At 34.7% G+C, this 19,096-nt stretch overlaps 2 protein-coding genes across 2 annotated transcripts; both read left to right on the top strand.

The window, feature by feature from the left end:
* The first annotated feature begins 4,101 nt into the window (after positions 1-4,101).
* Positions 4,102-8,010, top strand: LOC142548991 (ubiquinol oxidase 4, chloroplastic/chromoplastic). Its single transcript, XM_075657691.1, is given in 10 exon segments — positions 4,102-4,455; positions 4,457-4,558; positions 5,169-5,364; positions 6,074-6,167; positions 6,536-6,651; positions 6,744-6,852; positions 6,925-6,993; positions 7,205-7,276; positions 7,365-7,412; positions 7,579-8,010. Coding segments are annotated over 10 exon segments (1,107 nt in total). The 5' UTR covers positions 4,102-4,375; the 3' UTR covers positions 7,800-8,010.
* Positions 8,011-15,249: 7,239 nt separating this feature from the next.
* On the top strand, positions 15,250-16,304 carry LOC142549963 (uncharacterized). The gene is made up of 2 exons (XM_075659206.1): positions 15,250-15,634; positions 15,720-16,304. Exons 1-2 carry the CDS (start codon positions 15,272-15,274, stop codon positions 16,302-16,304), a joined length of 948 nt encoding a protein of 315 aa, XP_075515321.1. The 5' UTR covers positions 15,250-15,271.
* Positions 16,305-19,096: the final 2,792 nt, after the last annotated feature.

The raw sequence follows: 19,096 nt of genomic DNA on the forward strand, positions 1-19,096 counted from the left end.
GTACTACCCAGGTGTAAAATGACCGTTTTGCCATTTGACTCGAAAAATTCTCAATTTTGAATTTTCTCACTTTTGTTGACTCAAGACTATCCCAAATAATTATTTAAGCTTAAATTTGAATCCTGATATTTTTATTTAACGTAAACTCGAAGCTTTCGAATTATTTTCTTAATTATTAAATCGTAAAATTTTTTAATCCCTAATAAATTCCAACTTAAATATTTTAATCCTAACCTTTAACCATGAACTTTTCATACCTAAATTACCATTGTGAACTATGAACCGACCCCCGTGGACCATGGTTCGAGCCCCTACCTTCTCCCTAGCCATGTTCGAGCCCTAAGCATTAAACCAAGCCACGATTCCCCCTAAACCCAAGCCACCCTCGAGCCAGTTGTGAACCAGACCTAACCTTGCCCCTATTGAACTCTACCCGAATCCTCCTAGACCATCGCACCAGCCCCAGCCACGCAAACCATCCTTGGGCATGCAACTTCTAAGTCGCGGCCCTACCTTGCGCAACTATGAGTCCAGCTATGCTATGACTCATCCAAGCCTCTAGACGCAGCCTTCCAACGCCTAGCCATCCCTGAACCACCATCTTGGACCCTTCTTACCCGCGCCTAGACCCTCGCATTCAGCCAGGCCAAGCCGCGCACACCCAAGCGAGAATAACCCCTCGATCACGCCTTCTTCCTTGCGAAACAAGAGTCCTGCCATGCTAGGACTCCTTCTACCCTCACACACAGCCAGCACAGGACTGTGACCAAGCCTGGTCGAGCCCTTGTGCACTACCCCTCATAGCCGAACTCTTATGTCCCAAAGAAACCCATGAAACCCTAGCATCAAGCCCTAACCATGAACCGCCCCTCTAGCTCTTGTCCAGCCCACGTCTTGTGCCTAAACGACACGTGTTCCATCCCTTAAACATTCTATGTTGGCAGCGTACCCATTGGAAATTATAAAATGTTTATATACGCATAAGAATCTTCAAAACTTTGAAAATAATCATCCAAAAGTTAAACGATTTGTACTCAATTATTTTTCATGCTAAAATACATGCAACATGCATATTATGATTTGAATGGTGCATTAAAGAGTTTAGAAGCGTGTCTATACAATCGTAGGCGTGGGTTGCGAAGGAAGACGAACGGACGACGAAAAATCCTTGATTTTTGGTGTGTGTGTGTATTGTGTTAGGTGCGGCTGCTATGAGGTCTGTAAAACCCTAGCTTTGTTATTTATATATTTCGAAATTCAAGTGTTTAATGGATTAGGATTTTGGGCCCTTCAATCATAGGTAAATTAAGTCCATTAATGCCTATTTAATTGTAAAACAAAAGTTTACAAAATCTGTTTTAAAAAATAATAATTTTTGGGCTTTTAAAAGTAACTCGTTTGACCAAAACCGGTTTCTCGAATAAAATCGAGCTCGTCTCGTAAAATAATTTGTGCTCTATCATTTTTAGAAAATTTTAATCATATTAATAAGCCTTAAAAATATTTATTGAAAATATTTCATCTTGGTCATCATCAGTCTCTTTTCCCCGTCTATTATCGAATATTCAGATAAAATAATCAGTTTTCATGAAATCATGCAATTAGACCTTCATCATATATTATGCATCATTTAAGCATTTGAAATAAATTAAATTAAAAATTAAACAATTTAAATCATTTGTATGCATATAGTTTACATGAGTTGACTTTGGACGTTACAAAAATACTACAAATCAACCTCATATCTATTGATGAATAATTCTGCGTATACATGTTCAAAGAACAACAAAAAAATTGGTGAAGTAGAGTAGCGAGAGGGATAGCTCTGACGCGACTTCTACAATGTTTGGTCGATTTTCTTCGGCGCTACTTCACAATTCGGGTCCCTGCCTTCCAAACCACTAGCGTGTTGTCATGGTTGCAGTGGACTATGTGTCTATTTTTATTGTTTGTGTGCATTGTTTTAATTTTTTGCCTGTTTGTCTTTTATGTTTTGTCTATTTTGCTATGTTTCAATGTACTTAGGCATAGTTTGGTACATATGATAGAATAAATATGTGATATATAATATAATGATAAGTTAATGATAAATAAGATGTATGATATTATATTTAATATTTGGTATGATTTTAATAAGAGTGATTAAATTTATATATTAGATTGTAATGACAAAATTAACCTTATCATAATAAATTTTATAATTTCAAAGTTGTTGTTTGAGTTTATATTTCTTATATGTTCATGCGCCGACAGTGCTTGGATGATTTTTTTACCTAATTTTATATATTATCTATACTATATTATTAAGTGTGAGGACATGATAATAACTACCTAGAGAGGACACCAACTTTTTTTCTCAATTTTACCCTTATATGATACTAATATTACACTTTTGTTTTTTTTTTTTTAAATTTCAACACACTTTTTTTTCAACCATTTAAATATCAATTTAGTCCCTCCATAATTTGTCATTTCACTTTAGTCCATCGATAATGATAAAAAAGATTGTACACACACGCATCGCGTGTGCAGAATAACTAGTATAATATGATAATTGAGTCCTTAATTTTGTGAGTCATGTCAAATATAAATTTTTAAGGTTAATCGAGTTATACTAATAATTTTATTGAGATTTATACAAATCATTTATATAATTGTCTCGAGTTCATTTATATAATTATCATATTATATAATATATAAAAACAAATAAAAATATTTATTTAATTTTAATTTCTACCTACAAGTGAAATGAGATAACAATAGGGCTTAGGATTTTTATATATTGAGGGCAATTAAGTCATTTGTAGTGTTTTTATCATTAGATTAAAATTATCACATCTCATAAAAGGGATATTTTATCCCTATATAAAATTATTTATAACGAGCCCATGATATTATCATGGACTTTTAAAAAGGTATCAAATGGGATAAGGAGGATTATTTATCAATCTCTATGTCATCTCATGTACCAAACCATACTTTATAGCATAGTTTGATGTACATGATAGGATAAACATGAGATATATAATAAAAGGATAAGTTAAGGACAAATAAGATGTATGATATTATATTTAATATTTGATATGATTTTAATAAAAGTGATTAAATTTATATATTAGATTGTAATGACAAAATTAACCTTATCATAATAAATTTTATAATTTCAAAGTTATTGCTTGAGTTCATATTTTTTATCTGTTCATGCGCCGATAGTGCTTGAATGATTTATTTATTTTTACCTAATTTTATATATTATTAATATAATAATTGAGCCATTGATTTTGTGAGTCAAGTCAAATATCAATTTTTTAGGTTAATCGAGTAATACTAATAATTTTATTGATATTTATAAAAATTATTTATATAATTATCTCGAATTCATTTATATAATTATCATATTATATAATATATAAAAATAAATAAAAATATTTATTTGATTTTAATTTCTACCTACTAGTATAGATTTATAAAAATCATTTATAAATTGAGGGCAATTAAGTCAGTTGTAGTGTATTTTATTATTAAATTAAAATTATTACACTTAATAGAAGGGACATTTTATCCTTCTAAAAAATTATTTATCAAGTGCCAATGATATTATCACGGGCTTTTTAAAAAGGTCCCAAACATGGGATAAGGAGGATTATTTATCAATCTCTCTCTTATCCCATGTGCCAAACTATGCCTATATGTTTAATTTATCTCAAGTTAACCTGATTCGATTTGTGTTCATAATAAAATATGTACTGTATGTATTTGTGTTCATGACCTTATTCATTATTTCCCTTTGATTTTTTCTTCCGAAAAGTACAACTATAATAAATAAATAAATAAATAGGAAAAAAGAGTTGACTTTGGACGTTACAAAAATGCATGTCATTTTTATTTTATTTTCATTATATGTTTTTTTTTTTATCATGATAAGTATAGTTATTTATAATCATAATTATTGAAATTTAATTTTTACTTTTAAAATAAAATAATCTACAAACTGAAGTAGACACGGTTTTTATACTCATTACATATTCCAAATTTATAACGAAGACTGAAATGCATCACAGATAGCTCGAGGTTAAGCCCATAAAATATGGGCCCGAATAGGCCCACATCAAGAGAGAATATTCGCCTCCGTCCACAGTCGGACCGGTTGGTCTATAGAAGACAATTCAGCTGCCCAGATGAAGACAAAACCCTAGAACAATCCGAAAATGACCCCAAATTAGCTGAATTTTATGTAATCAAAGTACCAGTTGTGTTTGATTCCTTGCTGAAGAAAGAGGCCTCACCGTGAAACTCAATTCCAATTCTGGTTTTCCTTCTGTTCGCCGGCTTAAATTGGCAAGGACTAGGCGAAGGCATAAGCGGAGGTGGGAAAATGTCTTTGCCTCTCTCTTCCTCAATGGTGTCTGGGATGATTTCTATTCCATCGCCATCTTTTTTGAATGTCAGGGAGTCCTGGTTTTTCATCGCCTTTGTTCAAATCTGTTAATTTTCTTCGTTTGAGTGATTCTGCTGCGATCCATAGCTCTCGTACAGCTTCGTGGCCGCGGGTCTCTAGGTACAATTATTTGCTTCCAGAGCGTGTGTGTGTACTTCGTTCATGCACTGGGTAATTTATTTCATCCGGGTTTGGATCTTGAGATTACTGATTAGAGTTCTGATTTTTTCCTCCGGGAAACTACTGCTGTTATGAAAGTTTTGAACTTCAAGATCAAGAATTTTGAGCTTATGGCTGTCTTAATGTTACTGTTCCGTCTATTAGTTCCCTCTAAATTTCAACCTATGAACATTATTGCAAGTAGTGTATCAATTTACTTTATTTAGCTGATCAAGACTTTTCTCTGTTATATTTTCTCCCCTTCTCACTTTTGGAGTCCAAGCAACTTGAACTAGTCACGATGATAGGATCAGTATAAAACCTTACTCATGAAAATATCGTTTCGTGGACTCTTTCTTATGATTGCATTCCCAGATCATGCGTATGCGAAGTACTTAAATTTTGAAAAATGACTTGCTGTTATTATATTTTGGTCGATCTGCTCCTATCTTTATTTTTAGTTTCTGATTCAATGAACTCAGTCCTTTAGAAAAGTTCACTTTTCCATTTCCCAGTTTCATCTCCCGTCCCATGCTTACTCTTTGCTCTTTTCTCTGTGATGTGGAAGTAGAAAGTTGTTTAAAGTTCGAGCTACATTATTACAAGAGAATGAAGAGAAAGTGGTTGTAGAGGAATCTTTCAATCCGAAGAGTTTCCCTGCGAAAGAAGGAAATGCAAGCTCTGGTGAGCCACCTGATGGTTTACCATATAATGGTTTGGAAAAGTGGATTATAAAAATCGAGCAGTCGATAAATATCTTTTTAACGGTACGGATGGCACTTTTTGATTGATTTTACTTCAGACATCCACTTATAGCTAAACATACTTTCCGTTGAATTTTCTTTGTCAAACAATTAATGATTGTGCTTGTACACGTGAACTGGTGTTGTTTCGAGGATCGAAGAAACTAGATTTTTTATTTTCTTTAACAGGACTATTGGAGATTGTAAAGCAGTTCTATTACCAAAATGAAGGTTGTGTTTTGTGATCAGAAGAAACTAATTACTTTACTGATACAAAGTAGGTTAATTCATTTGGTGGGTTTTATGTTTTCTTTCATTTTTCTGATACAGCTATGAAAACTTGTATGCTGACTTTGGTTTATTTTAAAAAAATGTATTCAATTTGAAATATCCAACTATTTTTGTCAAACAAATAGATAACCAGTTCTAGGCTTCAAATTTTCCTTTGACGAGCTGTTTTTTCACTCTTTCTTTGATGCGATGTTTTTTCACTTGATGAATTTGTATATTGTAGTTGTATTAGTTTGCCAATTTGGGCCTTTTTTCATAGCTTCATATTGGTAATATTATCATGATATTGGTACTATGCATCATTGAATTTTGTAAGCAAAAGCATCATTTCATATTGCGATAATGCTAGTCAAATGTATGTCTGATATTAGTCCATCATGATTCCATTATGGCCTCAGATACTGCTTTGCTGACTTCAATTACTTCTCATTCACCTTTGCAGGATTCAGTGATAAAGATTCTCGACACTTTGTACCATGACCGGAATTATGCAAGATTTTATGTTTTGGAAACAATTGCTAGAGTGCCTTATTTTGGTAAATACTCAAGTTTTATGTTTCTTACAATTATTTTCACGCTAAACAGGGGCATTTCTTTTGGGCGGAATAATTTATTTTACTATGTTAATGAATAACATTTCTTACGGAAAAATATAATGTATCTTCTAGATACATACGATCCTGCATACGTCGAAGTACTTCAAAACCCCAAAATATTTTTGAGTGAAGTACTTGTATGTGTGCCATATTATAGATAGCAAGGCACATAAATTCTTCGGTTTTCTTGCCCTCATGTTCAGGCCTCAGGGGGCAGGGGCATTCATAGCTTTCTTATGTATAAAATTATTGACTGATTTGCTTGGATCAACACTTCTTTTTGATGATAAACTGAATGTCATGTCCAGCTTTCATATCCGTATTGCACTTGTACGAGAGTTTTGGATGGTGGCGAAAGGCAGACTATCTGAAAGTTCACTTTGCAGAGAGCTGGAACGAGATGCATCATTTGCTTATTATGGAAGTAATGCTCAATTTCTGAGCTTCTATTGGCTTGATCTCTGTTCTATTTTATTCTAATGTTTTGCGTTAACTTCTTTTTTGTTTCTGTTGCAGGAACTAGGTGGAAATGCTTGGTGGTTCGATCGGTTTCTGGCTCAACATATTGCAGTATTTTACTATTTTATGATTGTTTTTATGTATGCTTTGAGTCCAAGAATGGCATGTAAGTATTATTATATTTCACGTTAGAAATTGTCAGTTGATTTGCATGAAACTCCATTTTGTATTTCCGCAGATCACTTCTCTGAATGTGTGGAGAATCATGCATATGAAACTTATGACAAGTTTATCAAGACTCAAGGAGGTATATGTATAAAATTCGTACATTGTCATAGCTGAGTATGTATAGTTTCTTGCTTGTCTAAGATATGCCATGTTACTAAACTACTATCGATCAAACGATTATTAGTGCCACTAATGGTGAAAATGGAAAGACTCAACGTTATTTTCTCACAATGAACCTTCTTCCCTTTGATGCTGCTAATAATGGTCATCTTTTTCTATCCGACCTGTAGAGGAGTTGAAGAAATTACCTGCACCTGCTGTGGCAGTAAGATATTACACTGAAGGAGACTTGTATTTGTTTGGTAAGACGAGTTTCATGGATAACTTTTACACCACAGCTGCTAGTTACGGACGGTTCAACAAATTATAAATTTTTCTGCTACTTGTCAGATGAATTTCAAACAGCTAGGCCACCCTATTCCAGACGGCCTAAAATAGGTCAGCATCAAAACACTTGTACATTTCATGCTTTTAGTTTGAATTTTGTTTCAGTCAACATAGTTATCTAACTGGCCACTTTATGATATATATAATATGAATCCATTACTGTGGTTTGAAAGAACATATGCTCACAGTACTTTTATTTCACTTGGATCGGATTCAGACAATTTGTACGATGTTTTTCTGAACATTAGAGACGATGAGGCGGAGCATTGTAAGACGATGAAGGCCTGTCAAACTCATGGTAGCCTCCGCTCGCCTCACTCTATTGGAGATGATGAATGCGGCGACGTTACAGGCTGTCTAGCACCTCAGGTTGATTGCGCAGGCATTGTAGATTGTGTAAAGAAGTCGATGAGTGATTCTCCCCCAACTAACATGTGATACAATTATACATATAGGAAGGAAAAAATATATGGGAATAACTTTCTAGTTGAAATGATAGTTTTATATACAAAGGAAGGAATAAACTTTGTGGTTGAAAATTGAAATACTAGTGTTCGTATAAAAAGACTCAATACTAAGTTCTGCTTTAAATTTTCGTCCCAACTTCAAATTAATTTGTAATCATTCACAAATGTTATTATTTAGTTGATTTAATGTATCTCTATGACATGAAAAAACCTGTTTGACATGATGAGGAGAAGAGATTTTACATATTAATTTATGAGTAGGTCTCTTGTGAGATGGTCTCACGAATCTTTATCTGTGACACGGGTCAATTTTACCGATATTCACAATAAAAAGTAATACTTTTAGTATAAAAAGTCACACTTTTTCACGGATGACCCAAATAAGATATCAGTCTCACAAAATACGACATGTGAGATCGTCTCACACAAGTTTTTACCTTTATTTATTTAAGTTATTAGGAAACATTATTTTATTTTATTTTTTGACGACAATACGAAAGAAACATTTTTTCCACAATCGTTATGGAAGAAATATGTATAATAATTGAATTAAAGATGGTTGGATGTAAGTGATATTTTTTTACGCTAATAATTAACTAATTGATTTTATAATGTCTTAGAAATAATAATATCAACATTTTTCATGCTTTGATAGAAATATTTCTATTTAAAAAAAAAAAAAAGGATTGAGAGAGATATTTTTGGAGGAATTGTGAGTGATATAAACACACACAAAATAGTGGTAAAAGAATTCGAAAATCGTGAAATTTAAAAATATCCAAATAAGTAGAATAGATTTAGGTCGCTGGAATTGAAACAATTTGATATAAAATGACTCAATTTAAATACATCTTAAAATTTTTATACCATGATATCCCCCAATATCAATCTTTTATATTAATAACCGAGCTAATTTTTTATTTATTCAATAAAGATAATCATAAAAGTTATTTCAATAAATTTGTAATACATGTATAACTAATATTATATCATCTTTTATTTTTTTAAAAATTAAATATTTCTTCCTTTTATCTAAACTTCTTAATTGATATAACAATAATTTTTAATCAATAGTTCTAATAATAATAACATAATAAAAAATGTAGTAAAACGAAGTCTCAGATCATTTACCGCAAAAAATCCCGTTTGACGATCTTACTGGTCAATTTAGTGAGAAAAATATTTTATTGGATCACCCATGAAAAATATTATTTTTTATGTCAAAAATATCATTTTTTATTCTCACGAATAAAAATCCGTAAAACTGTCTCACAAGAAAAATAGCACTTCGTTATTTAGCCTTAGAGCTCCATGTCCTATCATCATCTTGCTTGAATGTCTGCTTTTGATGGTATTTTTCTCCCTTTGTTTAGATTTAGCGTCTTTCAGTTTCATTGTCAAGTAATATTATTCGTTTTCCCTTTTTAATTTTTGAAGCTGTAGGCTAATTTTTCAGGAATTTTAGACCAGACTTCTGATAAACTTTGATTTTATGCTCGAGAAATCAGAATAATTTGGTTGGAGTATTTTTATTTTCTATCTTTTGTAAGTGAAAATTTTATTAAATTCTCAATTATTATTAATTAATTTGGTAATTTTCTATGATATTATGTTTTTATTATCATATTATTTATATTTTTTTACATGATGTTATTTGAGAAGGAGATTATGGTTAACAGCATGTTAGTTGTTTGGAATGTGTATAAAACCTTAAAATCATTTATACTTTAAACAACATATGTATTATAATATATTTAAGTATTATTAACAATGAGTAGTGAATTGGTTCGGTATTTTATTTAATTATACGACAAATAATTATATTTATAAAAATATAGAAAAATAAAACTTCGTAAAAAATTAATTAATTAGGTCTAATAAATTAGTAATATTGTTAAACATATTGAAGTTAGAAAAATTAATTAAAATAACAACCACAACGAATTCCTATGTCCGTTTTTTTTTATTGTTTAGAAGATTGTTTAACCCTGTCAAATTTTAGTTATTTTATATAATATTGGTTAAACCGAGTTTGTACATTAAATACGACGTTTTTATATTCAATTTTTTAATAAATTATTAAAATGAAATTATAATGATTTTTATATGAAAACTAAAACGAATTTAATTTTTTTACTAGACCAAAACATTCAATTTTTTTTAGTAGATCTCTTATGAAACGGTCTCACGAATCTTTATCTATGAGACGGTTCAACCATATTGATGTTCACAATAAAAAATAATACTCTTAGAATAAAAAGTAATACTTTTTCATGGATGACCCAACTAAGAGACCCGTCTCATAAAATACGACCCGTGAGACCGTCTCACACAAGTTTTTGCCATTTTTTTATCAAACAGAAACCGATCGAACCGAATTAAAACAGATTATTTTAGTTTTTATCTGAATTAACTATTTTTTTCCCTAAAAATAAGTTTTTGTTAAAACTCTCTATTAAAATATTGAAGTTTCTTAAGAAATTGATTGTTTGGTTTAACTCATTTTCTATAAAAACAAACAAAACTAAATCGAATTATACGAAGTGATTGTTTCAATGATCACAAGATACTGTAAGACGTTTAAAAATTTTGGAATTTGAATATGAATTTAAAATTAAATTGGAAGTGTATATTACGACATATTCGTGTTGTTACACAGAAAATGAACACTATATCGGTGACATTGTATGTCGATGGTTATGTAGTTTCACAACAAAGAACTGTTTAATACAACACGCTTGCAATGAAGATGATGACGGTACCACGTTTCTTAACTTAATCAGATTTGATAAGGAGATTGTAAGAATTCAAGCTGAAATTGTCAATTAAATATTCCTACATGGAGATGACGCGTGAATAGAGTAATGACAAGAAACGTTAGTGGGGTACCGGAAGAGTTTCCGGCGTGACTACTCCGACGCTCAAGTCAGTCAAGTATGCACACATAGAAAAAGTGTGTTACCACTCCGAGAAGCTTTGGTAGTGACCACGATGTGAGGGCGTGGCCCACGTCTTGACTTCAACATGATCTGAAAATGTGGAGGGGAACAAGCCCCCTGATTATCGGTAGACATGGTTCATGATCAATTCACTTAGTTTTCTTGTATTGCCCAGTTGATGTTATGGGCCCGGGTTTCTATAAGTTGGTATTTTTCTGACAAGCTTAATAGGTTGATGCATATCCGGAATGGTTTAAAAACATGTTACTCTTTATTTTTCCGAGCTGGGTTCTATCTGGTCTCCTCTTGGCTTCCTGGGACTAACTATGTAATCACGGTATTTCTTCCTCTGTCCGAGTTCAAGGATGACCCGGACCCTTTCCGGGATACCACAACTCCCTCCTTAAATAATCGAGCTAGAGTCCTACTCACTGTCTCAAGTGGTCATATTTGGACTAGAGCGGAAGAACTGTTACATTTCAAATTTTAGGCGGCTATGGTTGATGGAAGGGTGACATAAGCCCTAGAAGTTGAAAAGACGGGTGTCATGTCTGACGTCGCTTCACCTACCCGACCCAACCTTTTGTTTTCCCGGGTGACCTTGTTCAACTTCTGAGATACATCTTTTCTGCCTGCCTATCCTAAGGTCAACGGTCTGTATCACTCCTCACATGCTTATACATACAAACCGCCTTCCACCACTACACACTCTTGCATTCTGATATTCTGCTCTCTCGATTCCAGCATACCGTGTCTTCTTCGATGAGTTTGTTTCCAATATTCCGACCATTTCTTAACTTTCTCCACCCTTATAAGTTTCCTTTCAACTTTTAGCATGTCTAATTCTACTTCTTCTACCTTGGGTGCGACACTCGTGGTTCATCGGACTTAGACTCTGCCGCTTTGCATTTTGACTTCATCCTCTGCACTTCTCATGCCATTTCTTCCACTGCCACCTCTAAAAAGCTCATTCCTGCCATTCACTTCAAAAATCCAAAAAATCCACACTTTCTATGTGCATCCGTTTGGATAGCAACACTTTTTTTTCTTTCTTCTACGAGGTCTAATTCTTGGGCCCTAGCTTCATAATTCTTATTGTAACGTTCCAGATTCGACGACTGTCCTCACTGTATCAAGACGGGTCTTTCCAGCGTGCTTATGTCCTCACTCACACGCACCCTGGGAAACTTCTCAGGAGGTCACCCTTCCCAAAATTGTCCCAAGTCAAGCACGCTTAACTTTGAAGTTCTTATGTGATGAGCTACCGAAAAGAAGATGCACCTTCGTGATATGAGTAGTACAAATCAAATCTTTTAAGCCCTCTTTAACTGTACAATCCATTACATTGAGCAGTCTCGGAATCCCTCTCATTCCGGTATGGGATCGGTTCATTCATGTTCCCTCCACCTAGAAGCCTGCCAGGAGCCGCTCATTGTCCGTGCAACCTCATGGCACCGGCGATCACCCCCCGCCCTCTTCGGCCACGGGCCTCACACTTATCCTGGTAAGCTTCTACCCAAGCTAAAGTTTGCTCTATCTTGGCTGGTAACACTTCCTCAGACCCGTATACCAAGTTGAAAGGTCTTTCCTTGTAGCAGTTCGGAGGTGATCCGGTCCAAATCGACAAACTATATTTTTCCACAAGAATTTCAACGCCTCTTTTTCCGTGATTTTGGCTAAGGGTTCAGCCACCATCCACTTAAAGAAATAATCCACTGCCGGCCATTGTCGGATAACAATATTCTTGGCAATCCAAATCAACAAACTATATTTTTCCACAAAAAATTTCAACACCTCTTTTTCCGTGATTTTGGCTAAGGATTCATCCACCATCCACTTACACTGCGTTTGGTAGCTAGGATTCATTAGGATTGTTTTGTTTTGTCCATGTTAATCCATTGTTTGGTATATTTTTTAATAAACCCATCTAATCTCTTCTCCAAGGGACTAAGTTGTACTGAATAGGTTAAATTAAACCCACACATCAGCCCAATATTATTAATCCTTGTATCTATCAAGGCAGAAATTTCCTAAATTACCCTCAAAAAGCCCAACAATAAATCTTCCTCCATCTTACGAACAACGTACGAAGAGAGGCGATGGCGGTTTTCGGTCTGTGCGGTGAAAGCTACAGAAATCAGGTAACCAGTCTTCGACCGACTTCCTTTGAACTCTTACTTTTGGTAAGCTGTTGTCCAATTTAAGTTTTGGTAGGATAAAGTTAACTGGTGTGACCATCGAAAGATTGAGGGTTCGTAGGACGCTGTCACTGTGTAGGTAAATGACATTTCTTTACTTATCCTGCTTCCTGAAATATGTTGTTTGTTCAATTTTTTTTGGTTGCCATTGTTGAATTCAATTTTTTGTTCTTATGTGTTCAACTGTATGTTTTTGAAGCAACACTTGTCTTCTTGTTTTCTAATGTTAATCTTCTGCCGAGTTTTTTTTATTTCATGTACGTAATTTCTTCACAGTTGAAGACAAAATCAGAGTAAGCATCTGTGAATTTCGTACTTGATACAATGTCCAAGTTCAAAAGTAGTGGAATTGTTTTTAATATCCTGATGATTTTGTTGTAAGTATGAAACTATTGCATATTTCTATTGCAATTTACCCATTATTGGAAGAATGTGTTTACGTCTTGTTAACCAAGCATTGCTAAACAATAAATTAGTTGTCCATCACATAAATTAGTATCTTCATTTTTACAATATTTGTAATTCTTTGGTAGTTTTTCCAAATGTCTTTGTTAACCCCATTTTGACTTTGATTCCTTTCTGAAGTATGTTCGATGCCTATTATGCGTACACACATATACTCTTTTTGTGTTGCTGCACCAAATCATGTGTCGCTTGTTGTTGGTTATGTTACTCGTGAGACGACATTTACTGAAGTTACGAGGGAAACGACGTTGCAAAAAGCGTACAAGAACAATGTCCTACAGCATGACAGAAAGAATAAATGTGCAAGTGAACCATTTGCACAGGATTATTGACATAGGAGACGTTCAATGTGTGGTGAACTTGCGAATGAATAGGAATGCATTTGTACGCTTGTGTTACTTGCTAACTCATGTGGGAGGACTAGTCGAGTCTAGATATGTTTGTATTGAAGAGAAGGTGAGCATGTTTCTGTCTGTTTTGGCTCATCACAAGAAGAATAGAGTTGTTGGACATGACTATGTACGTAGTGGCCATACAATCAGCACCCATTTTCATCAAGTGCTCCAATCAATTCTGATGTTACATCCTCTACTACTGGTTAAACCATCTCCTGTCGATGATTCTTGCACCAACGAAACTTGGAAATGGTTCAAGGTAATGACAAACCATTTCCGACAAAATTCACATAATAAACATTTTAACTAGTCACGTGTGATATTTTGTATAGATACATTGATTTGAAGTTATTAATTTTAATGTTAAATTGTACAGGGATGTCTTGGTGCATTAGACGGAACGTATGTAAGTGTACATGTACCTACGATGGACAAGGCACGATATAGAACTAGAAAAGGTACAATCGCAGTAAACATTCTTGGGGTTTGCGACCGTGACATGAAGTTCATATAGGCACTTATGGGGTGGGAGGGATCTGCAGCCGATGCCAGGGTTCTTAAAGATGCAGTGACTCGTGACGACACACTGAAAATTCCAAGAGGTTTTGATATTCTTATTTTTTATTAAGAACTGTGAATTGATGAGACGTGTTTTTTATATTATTGACAACAAAACAATGTTACTTCTTTCCTGAAGATTTTAGTGCGTAAGTAGCGTTATTGACCTCATATCTACTTTCTTCTTTCTAGGCTGTTATTACCTATGTGACAATGGATATGCCAATGTAGAGGGATTCTTGACTCCGTATAGGCGAGTACGCTACCATAGGGATGCTTGGGGAAACCGTGCAAGCGGGCCACAGAATTATAAAGAGTTATTTAACTGGAGACACTCTCAAGCACGTAACGTAATCGAACGAGCATTCGGTTTGTTGAAAAAAAGATGGGCCAGTTCTTCGAACTCCGTCGTTCTACCCACTAAGAACACAAAACAGAATCATAATGGCGTGTATGTTGCTGCATAACTTCATCAGGTCTGAGATGCCTGACGACCCAATTGAGGAAGTGATCGATGATGTAGTCGGTCCGGACAGTGAGATGCGAGATGATTTTGTCACTAGCTTGGAATCGTCGGATGATTGGGATACTTGGAGGGAGAACCTTGCTATGTCTATGTGGATGAATCTAACCTGAATCATTCTGATTTTTGTAAATCTATCGTCACAAATTTGGCAGTCATGTACTTGTGATATTTGATGTTATTTATTTTTAAATCTACATAAGTTGATTGCATTTGATGGTTGTTTGTTTGAATTTAGTCCAGCCAATTATATATTTCTTGTTTGTTACAAAATGTCATGTTAAGTTTGAACTTATTTGACATGGCTAACGAGTGTGCTGTATTACTATCATGAATAGGACCACGCCAGGGGCAATATCCTAATTATGGATAGTTTTGCAACTTTCGAGAGTTTTGTTGACAAAGCAAAAAAGGCTGATAAGACAAGACGTAGTTGGAGTGAACGTGAAGAAGAGTTTCTAATACAAGCACTCAAAGAGGCGTCCGTAGAAGGTTGGAAAAGCGGCAATGGATTTCGTCCAAGCTATTTAGCTTTTCTTGAAAATCGAATGAAAGTTGCATTCCCTGACACAAATATACGTGGGAACCCACATATTAACTCTAAAGTTCATGTGTGGAAGAAATTGTACGGATCTTTGGTGACGTTACTAAGTAAAAGTGGAGTTGGATGGAACGACATAGAGAAGACCATTGAAGCTTCAAACGACATATGGGATGCACTAATAAAGGTATGTTTTTTTTCCGATAACTAATTGGCTTTTGTTATTGAAGAAAATTGGTGATGGTCGGTATTATGTGATATTAAAATCGTAGGCAGACAACAACGCACGGTCAATGAGACACAAAAGGTGGCCGTATTACCATGATTGGTGCGAAATCTTTGGTAATGATCGGGCCACCGGAGAGAAAGCTGAACATTTTACTGCCGCAGTTCAAGAGGTTCTTACAATGACACCTGAAATGGCTAACGATACATGTATGAATCTGGACGCATTGTTTTCTGTTCACGAAAGAGCTGACGAGTCAATCTCTGCATCGATCACACCGTCCTCGCGCCCGACATCTGTGGCGAAAGCAAAGGGTAAGAAACGGAAACATGTACACGCTGCTGACGATGCGATTGTAGAAGCCATAAATAATTTCACCACCATCACCAAAGACACAATGAATGACCTTATCAAACAATTAGCAACTCAAAAAGAAGCAGCCGATGAGAAGATGCACGATGCCCAAGACAATGTGTTGAAGGTCATGGAAACAATGTCGGAGCTGACCGAGGACGAGAAAGTTGTGGTTATCGAAGAATTGGTGGAGAACCATGCGAAGTTATCACTGTTCTTGCGCCTGAGTCATGGCGGAAGAATGAGCTTAGCGAGACGGTTACTAAGAGGAGGTTGACGTTATGCCTTATCATGCGGCACTTTTGTGGTACTATTAACTTTTGCTGTAATTATTTTGACAAAGTGTTGAATTTGTGTGTTTCCCAAACTTTGAAATGAATTTTGATGCTGCAGACTAGTCTCTTTCAATCGAATTGTATTGTGGGAAGTTGTTGTTTTTGTAGAAGGGGTTGGTTTTGGAGACAAAAGCTGTAACAATTTTGTGAACATTTGTTTGATATTATGCTTCAATGGAATTCTATCGACTGGGTTTGATTTGGAGAATATATTATGCTTCAATGAATTTTGACCGCAGACTCGTCTCTTTCAATCGTAAAATATTTAAGCCAACAATTTACAAAATTCAGCTACAAATTTGGTACAATGTTTTTTGCAAGCTTTTTTACCTGAACGCGCACCATTCATCTTCTACCAATAATCTCTCCTTCCCTTACACTTAACTTCAGAATTATTGGTTGGCAATACATATAAAATGGCTAGGCAATACATATAAAATGTGTTTGTATGTTCACGGAAATGAAATTGGTAACACAATAGTTTTGGAGCCTACAAAAAATGAAATTTGTTAAACACAATAATACATGTACATGTACAGCAACAAAGCATATGGGCTGTGAATTAGATAAACACAATAATATATTTAAATGTGGTTTCATTTCATCATTTCATTACAGTGCAAAATTTCATTAGGTAAACACAATAATAGCGTGTAGAACAACATTTCATTAGTTAAACACAATAGTAGCATGTACAGTAATAATAGCATCATTTCATTAGTTCAGACACAATAATATATGTACATGTTCATCTACATAGCATCATTTAATTACAGTGCAACATAAAACTAGCGAAGTAGCCTTGACCACCTAAACGTCGACTACATATACGATTAGAATACACTGCAAAAGAAACAAAAGGGTGGTTTCAAGACCAAATCACTTGCTGAAGAAAGTAACAAGATTACCCACTTGAGTCACTTGACGTATCGATGACAACAACCGGTACACAATTATCTTCAGTAATACGCTTCTTCAACGCACCAATCTGTGCAATACCTCCACGCTTCTTGGTGGTTAAGTGCTTCATTAGTTCTTTGTAGTACATGTGTGCCACAGGGTCAAAAGGCTTTTTGGTTGCTGCTGTTTCCTTCAATGAAAGTGAAGGAGATAAACCCACCTTTTTTCTGGTGTCGGAAGGTGCTGGCGGTTGATCAAGACCCTCGGCTTCTTCATCTGATAACAATGATATCAGAGGTACTACGTACTTGCTGGTGACAGATTCTTGAGACTTACTAGGGAAAGTCACAGACATCTTCTTCTGTGAGCCAAAAAAAGGTTATTGTGAAGTGCAAGATGTTGGACAAATATATTGAAACTCAACACTGCACTTAAGTACAAGAAAAACGATTTAAATGCTCACACATATACCAGAATTAATGCCATATCCTGTAAGATACAAAATATTAATTGATGTGCTGTGGTAGGCATTGTAGGTCAACCACTATACATAGGCCTGATGTTGTATTGAATATAATACACTCTCCTTTATTTAGTATTTAACAGGGACCGAAAATAACACTTAATCAGCAATGCAATTAAAGCCAATCCCATCAACCGAACCACTTCTTCTGAATTACCAAGGACAACTGTGCAGACAACAAATTCAAGTGTTTGTACCACTTCATATCTCGACCACATAATAAAAGTAAAAGATGTTCACAACAATAACATAATTCCCCTTCGGATGCATCAATATAGAAGATTAACTTTACTTTGCATCCCAAGAAAGAAGCACAACTGAAAAAGCTTGATGCACCTTAAGCCCTTGCCATTACAGTAAGACAAATGTAAAGCTTAAAATACGTTCTGAATTAGATTCAACATTAAAATGTACAATAACAACATAGTAGTGTATTACAAGTACGAGAAGGTTTAAAAAATACAGTACCAAGTCTTTTTCCAGCTCAAACAAAATAAAAATAAAGAGTCAAGGACATGTACGATATCAAGCACCAACGTCGCCAACATTTCGCACACCAATATTACAACATAACAAGCATACACACAATTTTTTACTTACTTCGAAAGTACAATAACAAGGATGAAAAACATCATTACACACAATATTGAGCAAATGCAACCAAAGCAACAACAAACTTGTTCGATAGATATAGGTGTTTGGTCCACTGGATCATTTGGTGGATCTGATGTGGTGGATGCCATAACTGACTTGGTTTGAACATGTTGTTCCGTGTTAACTGTTTCGGCGTTGTTCTTATTGAAAGACTGTGAACTACAACATGCATTGTATGCTTGTGTGTGCCGACGGTTTACAAAGGGGGAAGTAGGAATTTGTGACGAATTGGAACCCATCTCAATTTTGGATGATGGTTCATTTTCGAACATACTTTTTCATATTCATCGTACCAAAAGAATCGGTTCCGATGTTTCAAACCGGCTGGACATATAAAGTAATAGTGACCGGGTCGTGTTGAATGTGGACCAGCTTCACGTAATACCATAAACCCATTGCCGCACTCGCACTTTGGTGGTGTCTTCACATCCATGCAAGCTACGGTAAAAAATCATTCAATGATTTCCTAAATGAGTTACATATATATATATATATCGGTGTAAAATACATTTGCAACAGAATTAATTATTTCTGAAGAACAGAAACTTAAGAAAAACAATAAAATCCAAAAGAAGTTAAGATCTACAACGGAGAAGATAACAATGAAATCGATAAACAACGACCTCCAGAGAAATCAAAGTTGATTCACGTTTACAA

Source organism: Primulina tabacum, chromosome 6 (genome assembly GCF_025594145.1).
Source record: "Primulina tabacum isolate GXHZ01 chromosome 6, ASM2559414v2, whole genome shotgun sequence".
NCBI lineage: Eukaryota > Viridiplantae > Streptophyta > Magnoliopsida > Lamiales > Gesneriaceae > Primulina > Primulina tabacum.

What these genes read in the sequence shown, in the direction of transcription:
- LOC142549963 (XM_075659206.1), top strand. Translation starts at nt 15,272, where the DNA reads ATGGATAGTTTTGCAACTTTCGAGAGTTTTGTTGACAAAGCAAAAAAG. An exon ending in TATGGGATGCACTAATAAAG is followed by an intron (nt 15,635 to 15,719) that starts GTATGTTTTTTT and finishes TTAAAATCGTAG; the next exon opens with GCAGACAACAACGCACGGTC.